Source organism: Passer domesticus, chromosome 1 (genome assembly GCF_036417665.1).
Source record: "Passer domesticus isolate bPasDom1 chromosome 1, bPasDom1.hap1, whole genome shotgun sequence".
Classification (NCBI taxonomy): Eukaryota; Metazoa; Chordata; class Aves; order Passeriformes; family Passeridae; genus Passer; species Passer domesticus.
The window spans coordinates 124,656,851-124,673,470 of record NC_087474.1 but is presented as its reverse complement, the minus strand read 5'-3'; the positions used below and the strand labels follow the sequence as shown (position 1 = coordinate 124,673,470).

The 16,620-nt window shown below is 37.0% G+C and overlaps 1 protein-coding gene across 8 annotated transcripts in view; it reads right to left on the bottom strand.

Annotated features, from left to right (window-relative positions):
• CHD7 (chromodomain helicase DNA binding protein 7) overlaps nt 1–16,620 on the bottom strand; it is a 133,005-nt gene that overhangs the window by 34,972 nt on the left and 81,413 nt on the right. For 7 of the 8 annotated variants that reach the window (XM_064387259.1, XM_064387283.1, XM_064387290.1 and 4 more), the window contains 9 exons: nt 14,583–14,721; nt 11,082–11,219; nt 9,930–9,995; nt 5,009–5,064; nt 3,514–3,628; nt 2,072–2,155; nt 1,005–1,142; nt 787–908; nt 108–351 (listed from right to left, as the gene is read on the bottom strand). In XM_064387259.1, coding sequence (XP_064243329.1) covers nt 108–351; nt 787–908; nt 1,005–1,142; nt 2,072–2,155; nt 3,514–3,628; nt 5,009–5,064; nt 9,930–9,995; nt 11,082–11,219; nt 14,583–14,721 — 1,102 coding nt within the window. The remainder of the gene's footprint in view (nt 1–107; nt 352–786; nt 909–1,004; nt 1,143–2,071; nt 2,156–3,513; nt 3,629–5,008; nt 5,065–9,929; nt 9,996–11,081; nt 11,220–14,582; nt 14,722–16,620) is intronic. The other variant, XM_064387268.1, reaches the window with a different exon arrangement.

Here is a 16,620-nt window from a genome sequence, read left to right as displayed (position 1 = left end):
GAAATCTAACACACCAGCACTGAAAAACTAATTGATGCTTAAATTAATGAATAACTGTAAAGCATATACAAAAAAAGAGAAGAAGAAAAATAATGAAGAGCTTTTACCTGTGGATCTTTGAAATACATTTCATACAACTGAATGGTCCGCCGACTCGCTTGACTCCCATGATACACAACCACATTCAACTCTGTCCAGGTGCGGAACTCCCTTTCCCAGTTGGGAATTGTGGACAATGGTGCAATAACCAAGAAAGGACCATGGATTCCTTTCAAATATATCTCATAGAGAAACGTAATGGACTGGATAGTCTTTCCCAACCCCATTTCATCTGCTAAAATGCAGTTTCGTCTGAAAACAAGAATAAAAATAGGCTGAATTATTTATTCCCAACTTAAAAGAGAAAATCAGTAAGGCAATCACCTGAATAAACCAGATATTTCTAGAATGAAAAGGCATCATAACATTTTGCATTTTAAATAAATGTTATGATTTGTGATGCAGTCAGCATGGATATATCCTTTCTATCTACCTCTCAAGTTCACAAGGGGAAGGAAGGAGCAAGCAGGGGCATGCATGAACCCAAAGCACTTACGACAAGAATCTATCTGAAATATTCATGTTCCACCCCAAATTAGTTTGCATATGACTCCTGCAGCAAAAAATGAGCCACGTAAATGATTCTAAAATCTTACTTAAGCAAGTTACTTTAAAAGGCTGCTATTTCAAATAAGCTCTAAAAGCTTTTCCAAAGCAGGATTCAGCAGTAAGCTATGTTTTACGTACGTGTTGTACCAATTGAAAAGAAGCCAGTTTACTCCCTCCAACTGGTATTCCCTGAGTTTGTTATTGTTTTTATACTCCCTGGAACTCTCCGATTTCTTCCAGTCATCGGCAGGAGGTCGCTCCTGTTTCAAATACAGCAAATCCCATTAGTGGTTTCTAAAAGACCACATTACATTACTATTTTCAAATAAAATCCTCTATATAGAGCCAATTCTTACCACACGCTCCATTTCTGGCTCCCTAGACATCAGTTTCTCAAATTCTTCGATCTTGGCTTGGTCGATGTCTTGCTTGAGCTCCCAAGTGCTGTCTTCGTAAGGAAGCGAACACCACTTCACCAGATAATGCGTTACAGGCTTTGTTAAGACAAAAATTACATTATCTCACAATACAGAATGAATATAAGTGTACTCTTTCTTACAGGAGATCTGCAGGCTAGATGAAACTCAAAAAGCTTGATCAGACCTGAATGCCTGACTCAGCCAGAAGGATAAGCAAACAGCAGGCTGACACCTTGACAACCTAACCAAGTAAGATGAGAACCTGGAGAATACAGGCTTACCACCAAAATGAGCATAACACATTTGAAATCAGTATGGATAGACTAAAATTTAGAAGGAAAACAATATTCCCATTTCAACCCTTACAATTTTAAGCTTTATTACATATTTAAAAATCGACTGTTTTATCAGAAACTTCACAACAGAAAAGTCAACCGCCACCATTCACTGACAGGGCAACATGGAAACAGTGACACTGCCAGTGAAGCTTTCTATTCTCCCAGGACTAAAAAGGAATATCCTGGAAGACAAAATCATCTTTGCAGATCAAGTCATTAAAAATGAAGAAACAGTGAGTTAGGACTTCTTCTGTAACAGGCAGTCTAAACCATTATGACATTCAGCTAAGACTCTTTCTCGCAATTTTCATTTAAATTCTGCATTACATGTATGAATATCATATTTCTACAATATTAAATATCACTTCTTCATTGTTGTTGCTTTTTGGTTGGTTGTTTTGTGTGCTTTTTTAAATATAGGTAACTTATAAAAAGTTTGGAATTTTCACGTTTCCCTTTATTTAAGGGAAACTGCTACACCAGCCAATGTTTTCTCAAACATGTTCCTATTTTTTACACACATACACCGTGGTAGTTTCTGTAAATGTTTAATATATTCTAATTAATATATCAGATAATAATAATAATAATACATAGAATTTAAACAATAAATTCTAAACACAATGTCTATATGCCTAGAGATGCACTAAACAAAGTTTTGTTTACCTCTCCATTATCATCTGTGCTACGTGAAAAATCCATGATTCGATCAACTTCCACATAATCTGGATTAAAAAGCTCATCATCAATCTGTTCAAGGAGAGAGGCAAAAATATAAAAGATATCTCTATTAGCCCTTCCTGAGAAGAAAAATGATTATATATTTCACCAGGCAATAATATTTTGGGTCACGGTGACACAGAATTTATATTTGGCAAACTTCAACATGTTAATTGAAATGCTACAATTCAGCAAGATCATTCCCCGTGAGGGAATCAGACTTCTCAGACTTTGTTAACTGGGCCTCTTAATTACTGTGTGAAACCTTTTACTGTGAGAGAATGTTTAAGAATATTTTAAATGAAGTGTGAAATTACAATTCACTAATGAGCAATCGAAAAGGCTTATGGCATGCAATGTATTTAGCATTCTTGAAAACTACAGCTTGCAATAAAGAAATTAGAGCCTTGTACACTAAGTGCCTTTGGATTATTTTAACTACAGGAATTGTCTAACGCTTTACAAGCTAGATTTAAAGATTATTATTTCAAAAGCAGAGAAAACACAATGCATGCATACACAGTTTCTCTAAAAATCACAATTTGTCAGGTTCATTCTTATGCCTTAAACAACTTACAGGCTTCTCTTCCATACTAAAGCATTGCATTTCATTTTATGGTTTTAAGATCCACTTCAACAGAAGAGACAGCCAAAAGGACTAAAGACTCTATATTTTAAAAGCTTTTTCTGAAACAATGACAAATTCCAAGTATTTACAGTAACTTGTGATCCACTTGGAAACATATTAAAAAGAGAAAATGGAAACAATTCCAGGTATCTTCACTTAGAACAGATAGAAGTTTTCAATTTGCAACAGGTTTTTTGTTTCAGCTTCAATGATATAGTAGAAATAAATACAAATAAATAAACACAGTAGCTCATGAACACAGTTTTTTTTTCTTAAAAGACAGCATTTTTCTAAAAGGTAATCTTTCAGAGACACAAATCAGCAGATCTGGTCTTTTATTGACAGGACCCCTGCCACATTACTGCTTATGGCTCTAAGTGAAATTAAATTGATGATAAAAAGCTTTGAATCCCTAGTGAGCAGCAGTCCATAACATAGGAAAAAGGCATGCATTTCTTCTGGCATAATCAGCTCCAGAGAAAAAAACATGGTACTGATTCAGCCAGGCTTACAAGGCTAATAACTAGCCGCTCACTTCAAGGAAAAAGACCAATCAAAACTATAAGAAAAAGTATACAGTCAGAATAGATCCCTTGACTTTTATAAACTTGCAAGACTTGCATCCAGAATGCTTTATACCAGAATAAGTGCTACTGATATATCACACAGTTATTCAAAATGTTCTGCTTGCATACAGAACAAGAATTCGTAAGAATATTCCTTAAACACCCAAAGATACAAACAAAAAAAAAAATCATACTTCAGAAAGGAATTTATTCTGGCCCTGTTTTGCCTTAAACCGCTTAATCTTCTGCTGAATTCTCTTGTCTTTGTCCAGCTCTTCCACAGATGCCCACTGACAGTGAAGGTAAGAACTAGAAGATGAAACAGAAAAATCTTACTCAAAACTCTGCTTCCATTGCACTCCTGATGTATTCCACTAGTATAACTAGATCTTTCCAGCACAGCGTGGTGCTATGCTTGGAAAACTTGACACTATCTTCTTTACCATACAGGTTATTAACTGATCATCTTTACTCAAAGTAATTATACTTACTAATGGAGAAACTTGTCAGGAAATAGAAACAACTCCCACTCAAAATTTGAATACATACCCTCTATACTTAGTTTGGCACAAAACTACGATGATTCTTATTGGACATATTTAAAACACAATTACTATACAAGATACTTCTGGTAAAGTCAATATTTAGCATCATATTCTAGCAAAGAGTAGGATTTTCATAAGTTAATCAAAAGATGCAAATATTTTAAGTACTACCATCCAATATAATTTTTTTCTGAGAACAGCATTGTAACTCAAAATTACTTGTGAGTCTTTTAAGATTGACAGAGAGAAAACCCCCTTGTAAATGTGGTTCCACAGTAACAACATAGATGAAGGCAGTATCACTGCCAAAGTGACTTGTCCCACTCCATAAATTTAGTCTGTCAAAAGCTAAGACAGCATAGTTAACACAAAAATTATGTCCCTGTAATATAACTAAACAAAGCATAATTAAGCAATTAAACATTATACAATAAACAATATAGTGCAAAGGATACAAAAATGACAGCATATTTAAAGTGAAGTCAGCTACATGCAGTTAGCTGCCATAAGCACCCTTAAAGCAGATTTCTCTCACTCAGACAGAAAATTTGGTAAAAATACACAAGGTGTGCTATTTTCCTACAAGAAAAGTGAGCTTATCCAGCTATGGAGTGTTTTATTTTACACACTGATTGCATTGTGGTTTCAGAGTCCACAAGTGAAACAACATGCTGCTCTCACCACGACTACGTTCCTCTCATGGAGGGGTAACGATCTGCTGCAATACTGAAAGCCATCTCGCTTGTTTATTATCTCAGACATTTTGTTCAACACAAATCTTGTTTTTGATACAACACCAAGGGTTATGTTTGAGTAGTTTGCACACACTCTAGTCACAGTTAGACCTACACAGCACAGGTGTGTGCTCATCAGCTTGCATGCGTAATGAGTCTTAAAGTATTTAATAACAGAGCAATTTTACCTATTTAATTTTGGAGAGAACACAAATTAAAACAACACTGTCAAACCCTGTACCACCAATGTAAGGCATTCCCCTGTTTATTTGTCACTGTTTTGGATTAAACATTATATATGTTTAAAGTTTGATAATAATTTGTATCAGTTATAAAACCAGTTTTGAATGCTATTTGGTTGGAAGTTATATGAACTTAAGGATAGCAATCAAACCCATAACTTTACTTACAAGTTTTTGTACTTTACATAGAATTCCTCTACTTCTACTTCCTCTCCGTTCTCCATCTAAAAGAAAATAAATGTTGAAATGTGAATTAAATCTCTAAACAGCCCAACTTAGTAAACTATTTAAAAATGATCTGTGATTTGGACTACAGTCCCCACACAGAAACACAAGTGGAGGTGTAGGAAAAGGTTTGTGGGGGAGGACATGGGTGAGGAGTTTCCTCCAGCTGCTTACCCAAGTACATACTGCACTGCTTACTACAACTTCCAAGACATGAATCATTTGAACTCCTCCCTAACCACATGCAGCTTCATTCACAACCTCACCCCAAATCTGGCTTTCTGCCAAACCCACAGTGTTAAGTAGAAGCCAAGTGTACCATTTTCTCAGGCAGCAGCCAATTAGCAACTGCACTCCTGAATGCCATATGTATTATTTTTGGCTGGCTCATGGCAACTTTACATTGTGGGTTTTGTAATGTTTTAAAAAAGAGTTTTAAAGGGGGTTTATTCCTCCATATAGTTAATAACTCCAAACAAGAAGCCATATAAAACTAAACCTTATACCTCTGCTAGAATTGTAGTGCATCAGTGTTCATGGCTTTAGTTTTACTCAATGGTGCAATTAAATTCACTCAGGCAAGATGTCTCACATACAGAGCAGCCAAATTAAATTAACACCCAAAAACTACATTTAAAGCAAGGTTAAAGTTGTGACATAAACCAGCAAAACCAAGGGCATTCAGTGCTAAGAGTTGAGCTACCTTTAACTTATCCCTGGTGCCAGAGTATTGCATAACATATGGCATGTAATACTTTGTTGAATTACTCCTTAACCCAGCCATAGGACAAACTAAGGACAGTACACCAGGCACACATTTAGAATTCAGTTTATGTCACAACATTAACTGTTTGTTTTTACTAATGAATTTTAGGAAAATTATCAACAGAGCAGCATTTTCTGGTTCGTACATTTCATCAGGGACAACATAATCTGTAATAAATACTGTATATGCAGCATTAAATAGGCAAAACTGTTGACTGCTCTATAAATCAACAACTTTTGTATTTTTATATATATATTTAAATATATATATACACACACACAAGAGGAACTACTCTGAAACTTGAATTGTCATCTTTAGTCACTGGCTAGATTTTACGTCCACAGCAGTGCAATTAAAGAACAACAGTAGCAGCTGCATTAAACTGTGCATTCCCAGTCCCTGATTCACACAGTGTTCCTTTACTTCCTGAGTAGCAAGGGTGTTTCAGTTCATCATTTACATGACTCCAGTACAGTCTGTATTCCTTCCTAGAGAGAGAAACAATACCAGATTCTACCTATTTCTCCCTAAAGAAATGGAAGAAGATTCCTGGTGCTACTTCTTGATCTTGAATCTTCCATCAAAGAAAATAAGCTCCCCAAACCATCCTCTAAACCCAAGCACAGGGGAGAAATTCTCTGACACTCACAAAGACACTGTCAAAGGAAAGAAATCTGAAAGCCATCAAGATTCTTTTTAAAACAAAAAACTCCGAAGAGTCTGTCTCAGTATTATATTAATATTTAGAGATCAAAACTGCATTGAAAAAAGAAGCTGGAGATCACATTATCGGAACCTATTCACTGCCCTGAGGCAAAATTAGTCTTTAAGAAGTCAACCCTAATTTTAAGACATTAACTTCTTTTATTATCTAAAATGTATTACAGCCAAGTCTCTTTGATTACTCTTAAACCAGAATCCTTTGAGATCCATCAGTATTACAATGACAATATCATTAAACACCTTTACATAGAGATTTCATATTAACCAGCTTCACTCCCCTCAGCAGCATTTCAGTCAAACATATTTTCTGTCAGCTGCCAACTTAATAACAATAATTTACAATGCACATCTTGATAAATTCTGTAACTCTCATGAGTAAAACACAATTTTGTATTGTCTAATAGGTAATAACTGGTCTATGTTATTAGATGTTCCATAAGAGTGCATCAAAGATTCACCTAAGCAAAATGTACTTAAGAAAAAATATTTTTAAAATCTTAGTCTGCCATTCAGCACTTATACCCTCCTCCAAAAACTTAATCAAATTAAAACTGTCAGCACTCAAGCAGAGGTTAACAATACATCACTTCAGGGTATACGAGACAGCAGCTCATGCCTCTGATGTCACTGTGCACTCCTCACTACCCATGCACATATATTAACTGGGCAAAAAGGTGAGATAGAACATTTATGCAAAATTCTCCCCAAACTGATTACATAGACATCCTAAAATAACACACGGCAGACTTGGGGAATGCAGGACACTTCAAATTATCATTTCCAGGTGTGGCCAGGATCTGATTCACAGCCTCTGCAGATAATTGAAGAAATAAATGAACCCTTCATTCAAGCAAATACTTAAAAGCACAATCTTGCATGCCATTGCCACAGAGGTGATACAGTAACACTGCTAATGCAAAAATTAGTTGCGTAAGCCACTCAGGTGTAGAGACAAAAAAGGGGGAAAAAAGCAAAAAAACCAACCAACCAACAAAACCTAAGAGAGAAACAAACCATGAAAAAACCCAAACCACCACAACTATCAATTACCAGAAAAATAGCAGAGAGAGCACATTAATAGCAGATGCAAAGCAACACACAAAACTCAACCACCTCAACTGATACACAGCACAAAACTGTAAACTGATCCATTTGAGAAAGAGATGTAGGTATTGTACACATTCCAATTAGTTCTAATTCTCACATGTACCAGTAGGGCAAAAAGAGACATTCACATGTTTAACATGCAGGTACAGGGTTCTACAAAACCCCTGTCTTTCCAAAATATGTGCTATTTCTGCTGGACAGCATAATCAGTTCTAGCTATTCCTTTTCAAAGTTAAGAAGCAGGAAATCAAAGGGGACTGAATGAAAAATTTCAACATCTAAACTCATCAGGTTTGGAAAGAGAGTGATACAAGTACTTCATGCTTTCTGCAAGAAGAAAGAGTATTCAAGGGAATTCAACATTCCACTTTAGGAACAACTGTGAAAAACACCATCTTTTTTACTTCAAACAGGAGCTCAGTTCTACCTTTTACTCTGTACGTTTCAAAAATGGCTGCAAGTACAGTGCTGTGTCCTATCTGGTAACTCCAGAGCTAAACTAAGGCTATTTCTCAGAAAACCAGCATGATTTTATGATAAGAATACTGCTCCAAAAGCATACTCATTATCTAATGTCCTTTACTTGAATGCAACATCTTTGTTACAACCTAATCCACTGAAAGGTTTCCTAGTGAAGCCTCTCCTCGTGTTTATTTTATGCACTGGTCCTGATCGCAGCAATTTTACTTTGATTAGTAATCTAACAACCAGGGTTTTGATGACGTTAGTAAGAGTGTAAAAGACCTTTAATAAAAGCACAGTTGGATACTTCAGATGTTAAATATTAACGTCCTGAAATCCTTTTTTTTTTTTTGAAATTTGGAGAAGAGGGTTGGGGAGAAGAGCAGGGAAAGAAGAGACACCCCTCAAACCTGCAAATACAATCCATAAAAAACATTAAAGAAAAAGCTCAAAATAGAGCTTGCCTCCAGCAGGGCTTGCAATCAAAGACATGTAGGCAGCTGACCAACTACTTCCCACAAACTGCAGCAAAATACACACTCCCCATGAGTAATCACACCTTTGTTTGCAGGGGAGAGGAAGAAGGGAAGAATAATTGGTGAAAAACAGCTTCCCCTGTAAAGACATTTATGAAAGGACCACATCCTCCTCTCCTGCCTAGCAGACCATCAGGACAAGTAAATACTCACTTTATATTGCCTCAAGTTTACCTGAAAAATAAGCCTATGATTTGAAACACAAAATACAGCCCTAGACATAAAAAAAAAAAAAACTGAACAGAAAAAACACTCCAAAAAGCCTTAGAAGCTTATGCTGTAAGATGCATAAACAGGTCAGATTGAATCACAGGAACTCATGACATTAAATGAATGTAGATTTACAAAATTGCTAACGATATTAGGACAGTAGTAATAAAATTGAACACACACACCCCACCCTGCCCAAGAAAACCAAACAAAAACCCAAAAACAAACCCCAAACCACCAGAACATTGGAAAAAAAAATCCATTAATAAAGGAATAAAGGCAAATTTCCTTTCTCCAATTTGAAAATTAACATTGAGGCAAAGATGAATTGCTGGTTAACAAAGATTAACATGATGCTGTATCAGTCTAAGTCAGACAATTTTCTGTCCAACTGTAGTACAAGTCAGCAAATTAGCTCCACAAGAGTCTATAAACATAATCATGCCCTTTTTGGAATAAGTTCTTTTCTACTTCCTTCTCAGAGTTCTAATACTTTGGAAGTGCAAAGGCCAATCAAGTTGAGAAGCAGATTAGAAAAATCTGTAAGCAAAATAAGAACTTAACTAGAAGGCAGGGCGGAATTATAAGGGAACCACACTTAAATTGAGTATTTCTTTCACCATCTTAGCATAGTTACAAGATATTCATCACCTGTGTATGCATCGTACTTGGTCATATGTAAATTTGTTTCAGCTGTTAAGCACAACTGCCGCAAAAGATGCAAAAATTATGGGTTCTAAGTTCTCTTATTCCTCAAACTCTTATGGAATATCCCTCTGAAGTGAAAAGCATCACAGATTTCATTCAGGCATGTATACTTGCAAAAATCAAATTTTTCATCCAAAAAATGCAAGAAACAAGTAAAAGATTAAACAATCTGTTTTGTGTATGTCTATTGAAAAACATGTTGCATACCATCTGAATACACTTTCAGGAACCTCCTCTATTCAACACAACAGTTTACTTGGGAACATCCAAAGCATTTTAAGAACACAGTAAGGGCTTCAGCAGAAATATTCTTAGCCTATTTAAAATATGGAGGGAAGGGGATTTGTTTTACCTTTTTCTTGACTAAACGGCTACTCATGATTTTCTCCACAATCGGACCTTCAGCATCAGCAGATTCCTACACCATAAACAGCACACAAGAGTTATGGGAGTGCATCTTTGTTAAAGACTTCCTTTATTAGAAAAAACATTAAAATATTTTTTTTGTAACAGAAGCTTAATACCAAGAGGACATTCTCCTCCTAGCATGAGAACACTGAGGATTCAAAGAGATTTAATACCAAAGAGATTTAATACCAAAATAAAGGATTGAAGGATACTTGTTTGAGCCCATTTTTAAGACCTAGAGCAACTCCAGCTCTCTCAGTTAAGAAGGCTGACATGCACAGATAGATATAACAACACAAGCAGCTCCCCTGCCCTAAAATAATACATAATACACCATACAGTCTAAACAGCAGATGATGTTCAGAATCTCTAGTTGGCTGTGCGGGTGTCCAAACGATCGCTCTCAAAACTGCCTGCAATCCTCTATTACATTCATTCACTATTACAAAGAGAGGAAAACCATCCCAATTGTCCTTCTGATAAGACACAATTAACAATGGAGATCACATACAATATTTCACAAGGCTTAACAAATTGCCAAATGAAATACCAAAGAACATGGATATATTCTCCAATAGGTCATCAGTTAAAAGAAGTATTTCTTTGAAAAAGCACTACAAAACAATGAGATTGTTACAACAGTCATTCCTACAGTATTACCCCTCATCTTATTCAAACTATTTTATCCATCATTTACATTGCACAGAGAATAAAGTGTACCCTGCTGGGTACTACAAGGCAGTAATTTCATAAAGGAGTTCTTATGGTGCCTAGCAGCAGGGGACAAGCTTGAGTGGTTTATTAAAATCACAGAAGCCAGGCCACTGAATTCACAGAAGTACATTCTAGATTTCTAGCAGTACAGTTTAGGTTTTCTTTAGCTAGGGGACCACTAATTTCGAAGAACTCAGCTTGAACTTTCAAGCTGTGTATCATCAGCTTGCAAACAAAGCCATGAGTTGATATATTCTTTATGAACGTAAAAACTAATGCCTTCTGGCACATTCTACCAATCACGTATGAATATCGTTCAGTAAAAGGGCCCATATCTGATCTCCGAATGCTACAATTACGGCCACCTTTCCAGTCTGCTCACCTGTTGCTCTGACTGAGAAGTATTTGAAGGAGAGTCTCTTCCAGCAGCATCAGCATCATCAGCCTCCTCATCTGAAATCTTGAACTCCAGGTCTTCAGTATAACGCTTCCTCTTCACCTGCCTGCTGGAGCGTCGTTTCTGAACAGAAAGCATTCATATTTTTCATGAGAAACAAAACTGATGAGAAGCAGAATAATCCCTGTGTGTCTCAAATACATTAGTGTGCAGTAAATGCTATAATTTCTACAACACCCTGGTAGAAAGAGTGGACTCAGGACACTACTATTCTGAATTCCTGCCTGTTAGCCTTTCTTAAATTCTGTAAGCAAAAAAACAACAAAAAACCTAAAATGAAACAGGAAAACCAACTAAATTTTTGCTTTATACCAATAAAAATTGACTTTATGCTTGTTCCAAGTTGGAAAGCGGGGCAGCATTTTTTTACTTTTTTAACATGACTACAACAACCTTAAAAAATTAGGAAGTCTATCTCAGAAAGCAATTAAAACCCAGGAAGCTGCACCTCTCCATTCACATCTGTAACAAACTTAGACAGATGGCCAATGCAGGAGCCAAACACCACCTTTCCACAGCATGGCCCACTGTGTTGCTAAGCAGTGACAACACACTTTCTTCCTCTCCCCATCCACCCAGTTGTACCAGGATTATCTTGTAGGGGAAACACAATGAAATAAGATTTCCTCACTTCACTGACCCAGCACTGTTCAGAAAGGCATCCTGCAGCACAGCATGGGAAAAGACCCCAAACTAATAGAGGAGAATAGAAAACTTGAACCACCCCAAATTGAAAACATGATTTTTGTGCTCCCATACCCTCACCACCAGGATGAGATAAAGCTTCAGCAGTATTGCACAAAACAGCCTGTAAAATACAGAAGCATGCATATGACAGAATTTGCAACTTGATGTTCAGTGCTGGGTATTGTTTTTACAACAATAAAATTCAACTTCCCAGACAGTTTGCATCAGGTTATGCATTTGAAAAGCTGTAAGCATATGTTGCTGAAGAAAACTGTCAATTGAGCTTCAAACATCTTAATGGAGTAATGTATACGTTAAAATTATGTTGACTATCAAGTGTTAAAAAACTCCCATTTTAATGACTTGATACACTACTTATTTATATATTTTACACTACTTATTTATACATCTTTCTCAGCCATTGCTCTTCTTCACTGATACACACAAATACTTATGTAGCTTGTTTAACAGACTTACACACCTGAGTCTCTCAATATACATAGACAAAGTCCAATAGTTACTTTTAGATAGCTAATCATACTTTTTGAGGCATAAACACTTGGTGCACTTTACAAAATTAGAAATTATTTATTTAACTGAAAATGAAAATTTTGAGCAAAGGTTAAGTTTATCTCACCCTTTTAAACAATGGTGATGTGACTTTTACCTTTAATGCAGTAACTTATGGGGGTTTCCACAAAACAATATTTTTGTACTTCAAAATAGTAACACTTGACAAATTTGCATCTTGATTTACATGATCACTGATGGGAAAATACCAATTTTCTTCTGATACTGTAGGTAAGTCTTACCATTATTTTTGGTACCAAAATTCTCTTTTTCCATTTCCCTAACAGAAAGAACACCTAAAACATAATGGTAGCCTTTATTTGGTATTTTTTTTGATTTGATGAACTTCCTGTTTCCTCTTACATTCATATGTGGTTTTGCAATTGTTATGTTGACAGAAACTGTGCATGTATTTACCTGCATCAGATTATCTTTAACTCATTAACTGATCTACAGGTAGGAAGGTGAGTAACAGGTTTGATAATGGAATATAAAAAATCTGCCTAACACACAAGTATTCCTCCTCTTTTTAAAAAAAAAAAAACAATGTATCACTCTGCATTACTACATAATATCTCTACAGAAGGCTCAGGATTTAACACTAAGAATGCTACTGTGTCTTAGACAACTGAGTAACATCAATCTCAGTTGAGAAATGCATAACAAGTTTATTAACTGTAGCTGTCCCAGCAAACATGGTTGGAACCCTTTCCTAAATTCATGCAAAGAAGTGCATTATAGCATGCACAGTGCAAGACAGTACTAAGAAAACAGAAAGCTTCCTGAAATACTGTGTTGCATTAAATTAAAAAGTGATCCAAGTGTCCTAACACTTCTATTTACAAAAAAAAAAAAAAAAATCCAACATAATGTTTATCACCCAATTGTGTTTGACAAAAAGAAAGTTTTTGTTCCACTAGACTGAAAACAAGCAATCCATGCAGAAACGTTGAATTGTAAATGGAATATGATCACCTACAAATTAACCCAAAAATTCCCATCCAAAGCCCTGAAGTTTCTTCATCTTTTGCCAGTGTCATTAATCAGGCTGGCAGAGATTTGCAGCACAGAACAGGAAACTTAATTCTTGAAACACTTTGATATCTGCATGGTTTAACTCAACTTCTCTAATTCAGAATACACGGTCTGAAGAAGTCAGGAAGAACACACTGTCATACTGCTTCTTTTGTTTTTAACTAGAATATACTAGATCGCTCACATTTCATTATTTGCTATATTCTTCATGAAAATAGTGGGAGGAAGGGCATAAACCATGCTTTTGTAGGCCAACTGTTTGCCAAAGTCTTCACCAAGCTACTTTGACCATTCCCAACTGATCATTGGTCTGAACATCGCTCATAACCAGAAGCAATCCAGCCACAACCTGACATGCAAAGGACAAATGCAGTGGATTTCATGTACACTGGTATGACTGCATACTTCCCCACCACAATTTGCCTCCACCTCTTCATGAGAGGATTCTTATTTTTAGTGCCCACTCTAAACACTGCCAGCAGAAGCAAGCCAGGAGCCAGCCACTTCTTAACAGGTCAAATGACAGAGCACACAAAACTTGTTCTACTCTATTTCCAGATTTGCTTTATGTGAAACAAAGTTTGGACAGAAGGTGATAGGTGTGCAGTGGTCAAGAGAAATTAATCAATGTGAGCCCATGACTGGCAGTCCTGCAAAAAAGCCCTTCATCCACTAAAGCAGTGTAACTACAAGTGCCTGACATGTATGTTTCCAACACTCTGCTGTCACATCTCATTCTTGATTTCAGAAGGTTTTCAAAGCCAATGCAAGAATAAACACCAAGCTTATAAGCAAGACCTTGTAATCGTACATTAAGTCTACAGAACAGAACATTCAGCATCATAACTGCAACAGCAATCAAAGAGAATGTGTGAAAACTCAGCTGCACTGTACACATATCTGCAAGCAACAAGACTGTAAAGCAAAATTATGATGAAAAATACTTGTTTTTGTAACATATTCACCACGGTGATTTTCATTTCTCACCTTCTTTGTAAACAACACAGAAGTTATCCAAATACCTGTATCTCTGTAACAAAGACTACTGTTTACTCTGTAACAAAGACCACAAGAACTATTGTTTTATGCTTCTAAGTTGTCAAAGCCTACAATGAACTTCAACGATAGCATTACCTGAACCCCTGGATCATCTTCATCTTCAGGATGAGGTGATGGTGGTGGAGTTTTTTCCAAATCTGAGTTTTCAGAACCTTCCTTTCCCTTGTTAACCTTTTTCTTTGCAGCACTGGCTTCTGAATCTTGCTTCTTGCTGCTGAAACAGAGGTATTTTTAATAAGTTTTTGTAGAAAAATATAAGCAAGAGGTGCTTAAAAAACAGTTGATCCATGAGATGTTTGTTTTGAATGACTTCATTATTTTCAACTGCCTTTCCTAAGTATTTCAAAGTAACTGCAAAATCAGTGATGCATGGGCCATCACTACACATGCCTCAACAACAGAAACCTCACTTCTTTTCTTCAAGACCTTAGACAGCGACACTCGATGTGTACTCCACAAGAAACTAAAAATGAGATGGGAAAGGAAGAGCTGCTCTCTTCAGAACCTGCACTTTCTGAAAGCAAGGTTTGGACAACCTGACACCTGAGAAGAGAAACAGGATTATGCATGTGCTTAATCCTGTATTAACCATGCAGCCCAGGTAAGCAGAACCAGAGTAAGCTTTACCAAAACAAAGGACTGAATTAATCTTCTTCTACAATCCCTGCTGTTTCCAAGCAGGAAATGCACTTTAGTGTCAGCACTGAGGGCACCCATACAGCTTCATACATGCAACTGCAGCTTGTACAGGGGGGGAAAACACCCGGCTAGCATCTCGGCCTCTACACAATACCACAAAGCTATATCCACTGACAACGATGTTTTGAGGCTTGTTCCTTCCCTTCCTCCCCCATGAAAGTGTCCATCACCTGAAGAGCTGGGATTGCATGTCACCAGCTGCACTCAGAGCCTTGGAAATGGGTGAAGACATGTATCAAAATACAGCTTTAAATACACTGTCACCAAATCACAAACTGAGATGATCTGCAGCATGGCAGGGGTGAAATTTTTAAATGGCAAAAAAAATCGATGGTAGAAGGTAGTATTTTGAAGCATATCTCGCCTTTGAGTCGGAGGCAGGTTTTTACTGAATTTTTGTGGTCAGCTCCCAGCAGCCCATGCCCAATGCGAGGGGATTGCTAAGGGACGTTGCTGAGACGGCTGACAGCAGAGCAGAGCTGTGTGCTGGTACCTGACACATGGCAAGCACAGGTCACCAAGCACCATATCAGACACTTTTATATGGCTTCTGCATTTTCATCACTTTACTTTCATACCTGGGAAACCGCTCAGGGTTTGTTTTTTCTTCATAATCCTCATATTTATAATTTCTCATTTAAACATCAGCTTTAAGTTTGTCTGTTTTGATCGGCACATTAGCCCACCAACAGTGTGTTTTGGAGCTATAATTTAAAATTTTCCCATACAGTCACATGTTTCTTCAGGACTGCGACAACTCAGCTACAGCATTATTCTCTCCTTGCAGCCTACATGTGAAGTACCACTGATTTCCAAGTTTAAAAAAATTACACATGAAGATACTGTGAGTTTTGAACATGGATTTGTATTATGGCAAAATTGTCTCTACTTAGCCCTACTGAGGCCATATCTAGAGTACTGTGTCCAGTTCTGGACTCAGTGAAACAAAGACAAGGAGCTAGGGAATAGGATACAGAAGGGAGGGAAAGTGATGATTAGGGGTCTGAAGCATCTCTCTTAAGAGGAGAGACTGTGGGAGCTGGGCCTATTTAAAGAGAAGACTGAGACTAGATGATCTGCACAGGTTGCTTCCATTCCTAACAATTCTGTCATTCATTAATGCATGTAAGTATCTCAATAGTAGGTATCAAGAGGATGGTGCCAGACTCTCTTCAGTGGTGTACAGTGACAGGGCAAGGAGCAATGGCCAGAAACAAAAACAGAAGTTCCACCTCAACATGAGGAAGAACCTCCTTACACTGAAGTGGCAGAGCACTGGAACAGGCTGCCCAGGGAGGTTGTGGAGTCTCCCTCTTTGAAAACATTCAAAATCCACCTGGACACCTTTCTGTGTCACCTGCTCTACGTGAGCCTGACTTGGCAGGGGGCTTGGATGAGATGACTTCCAGAGGTG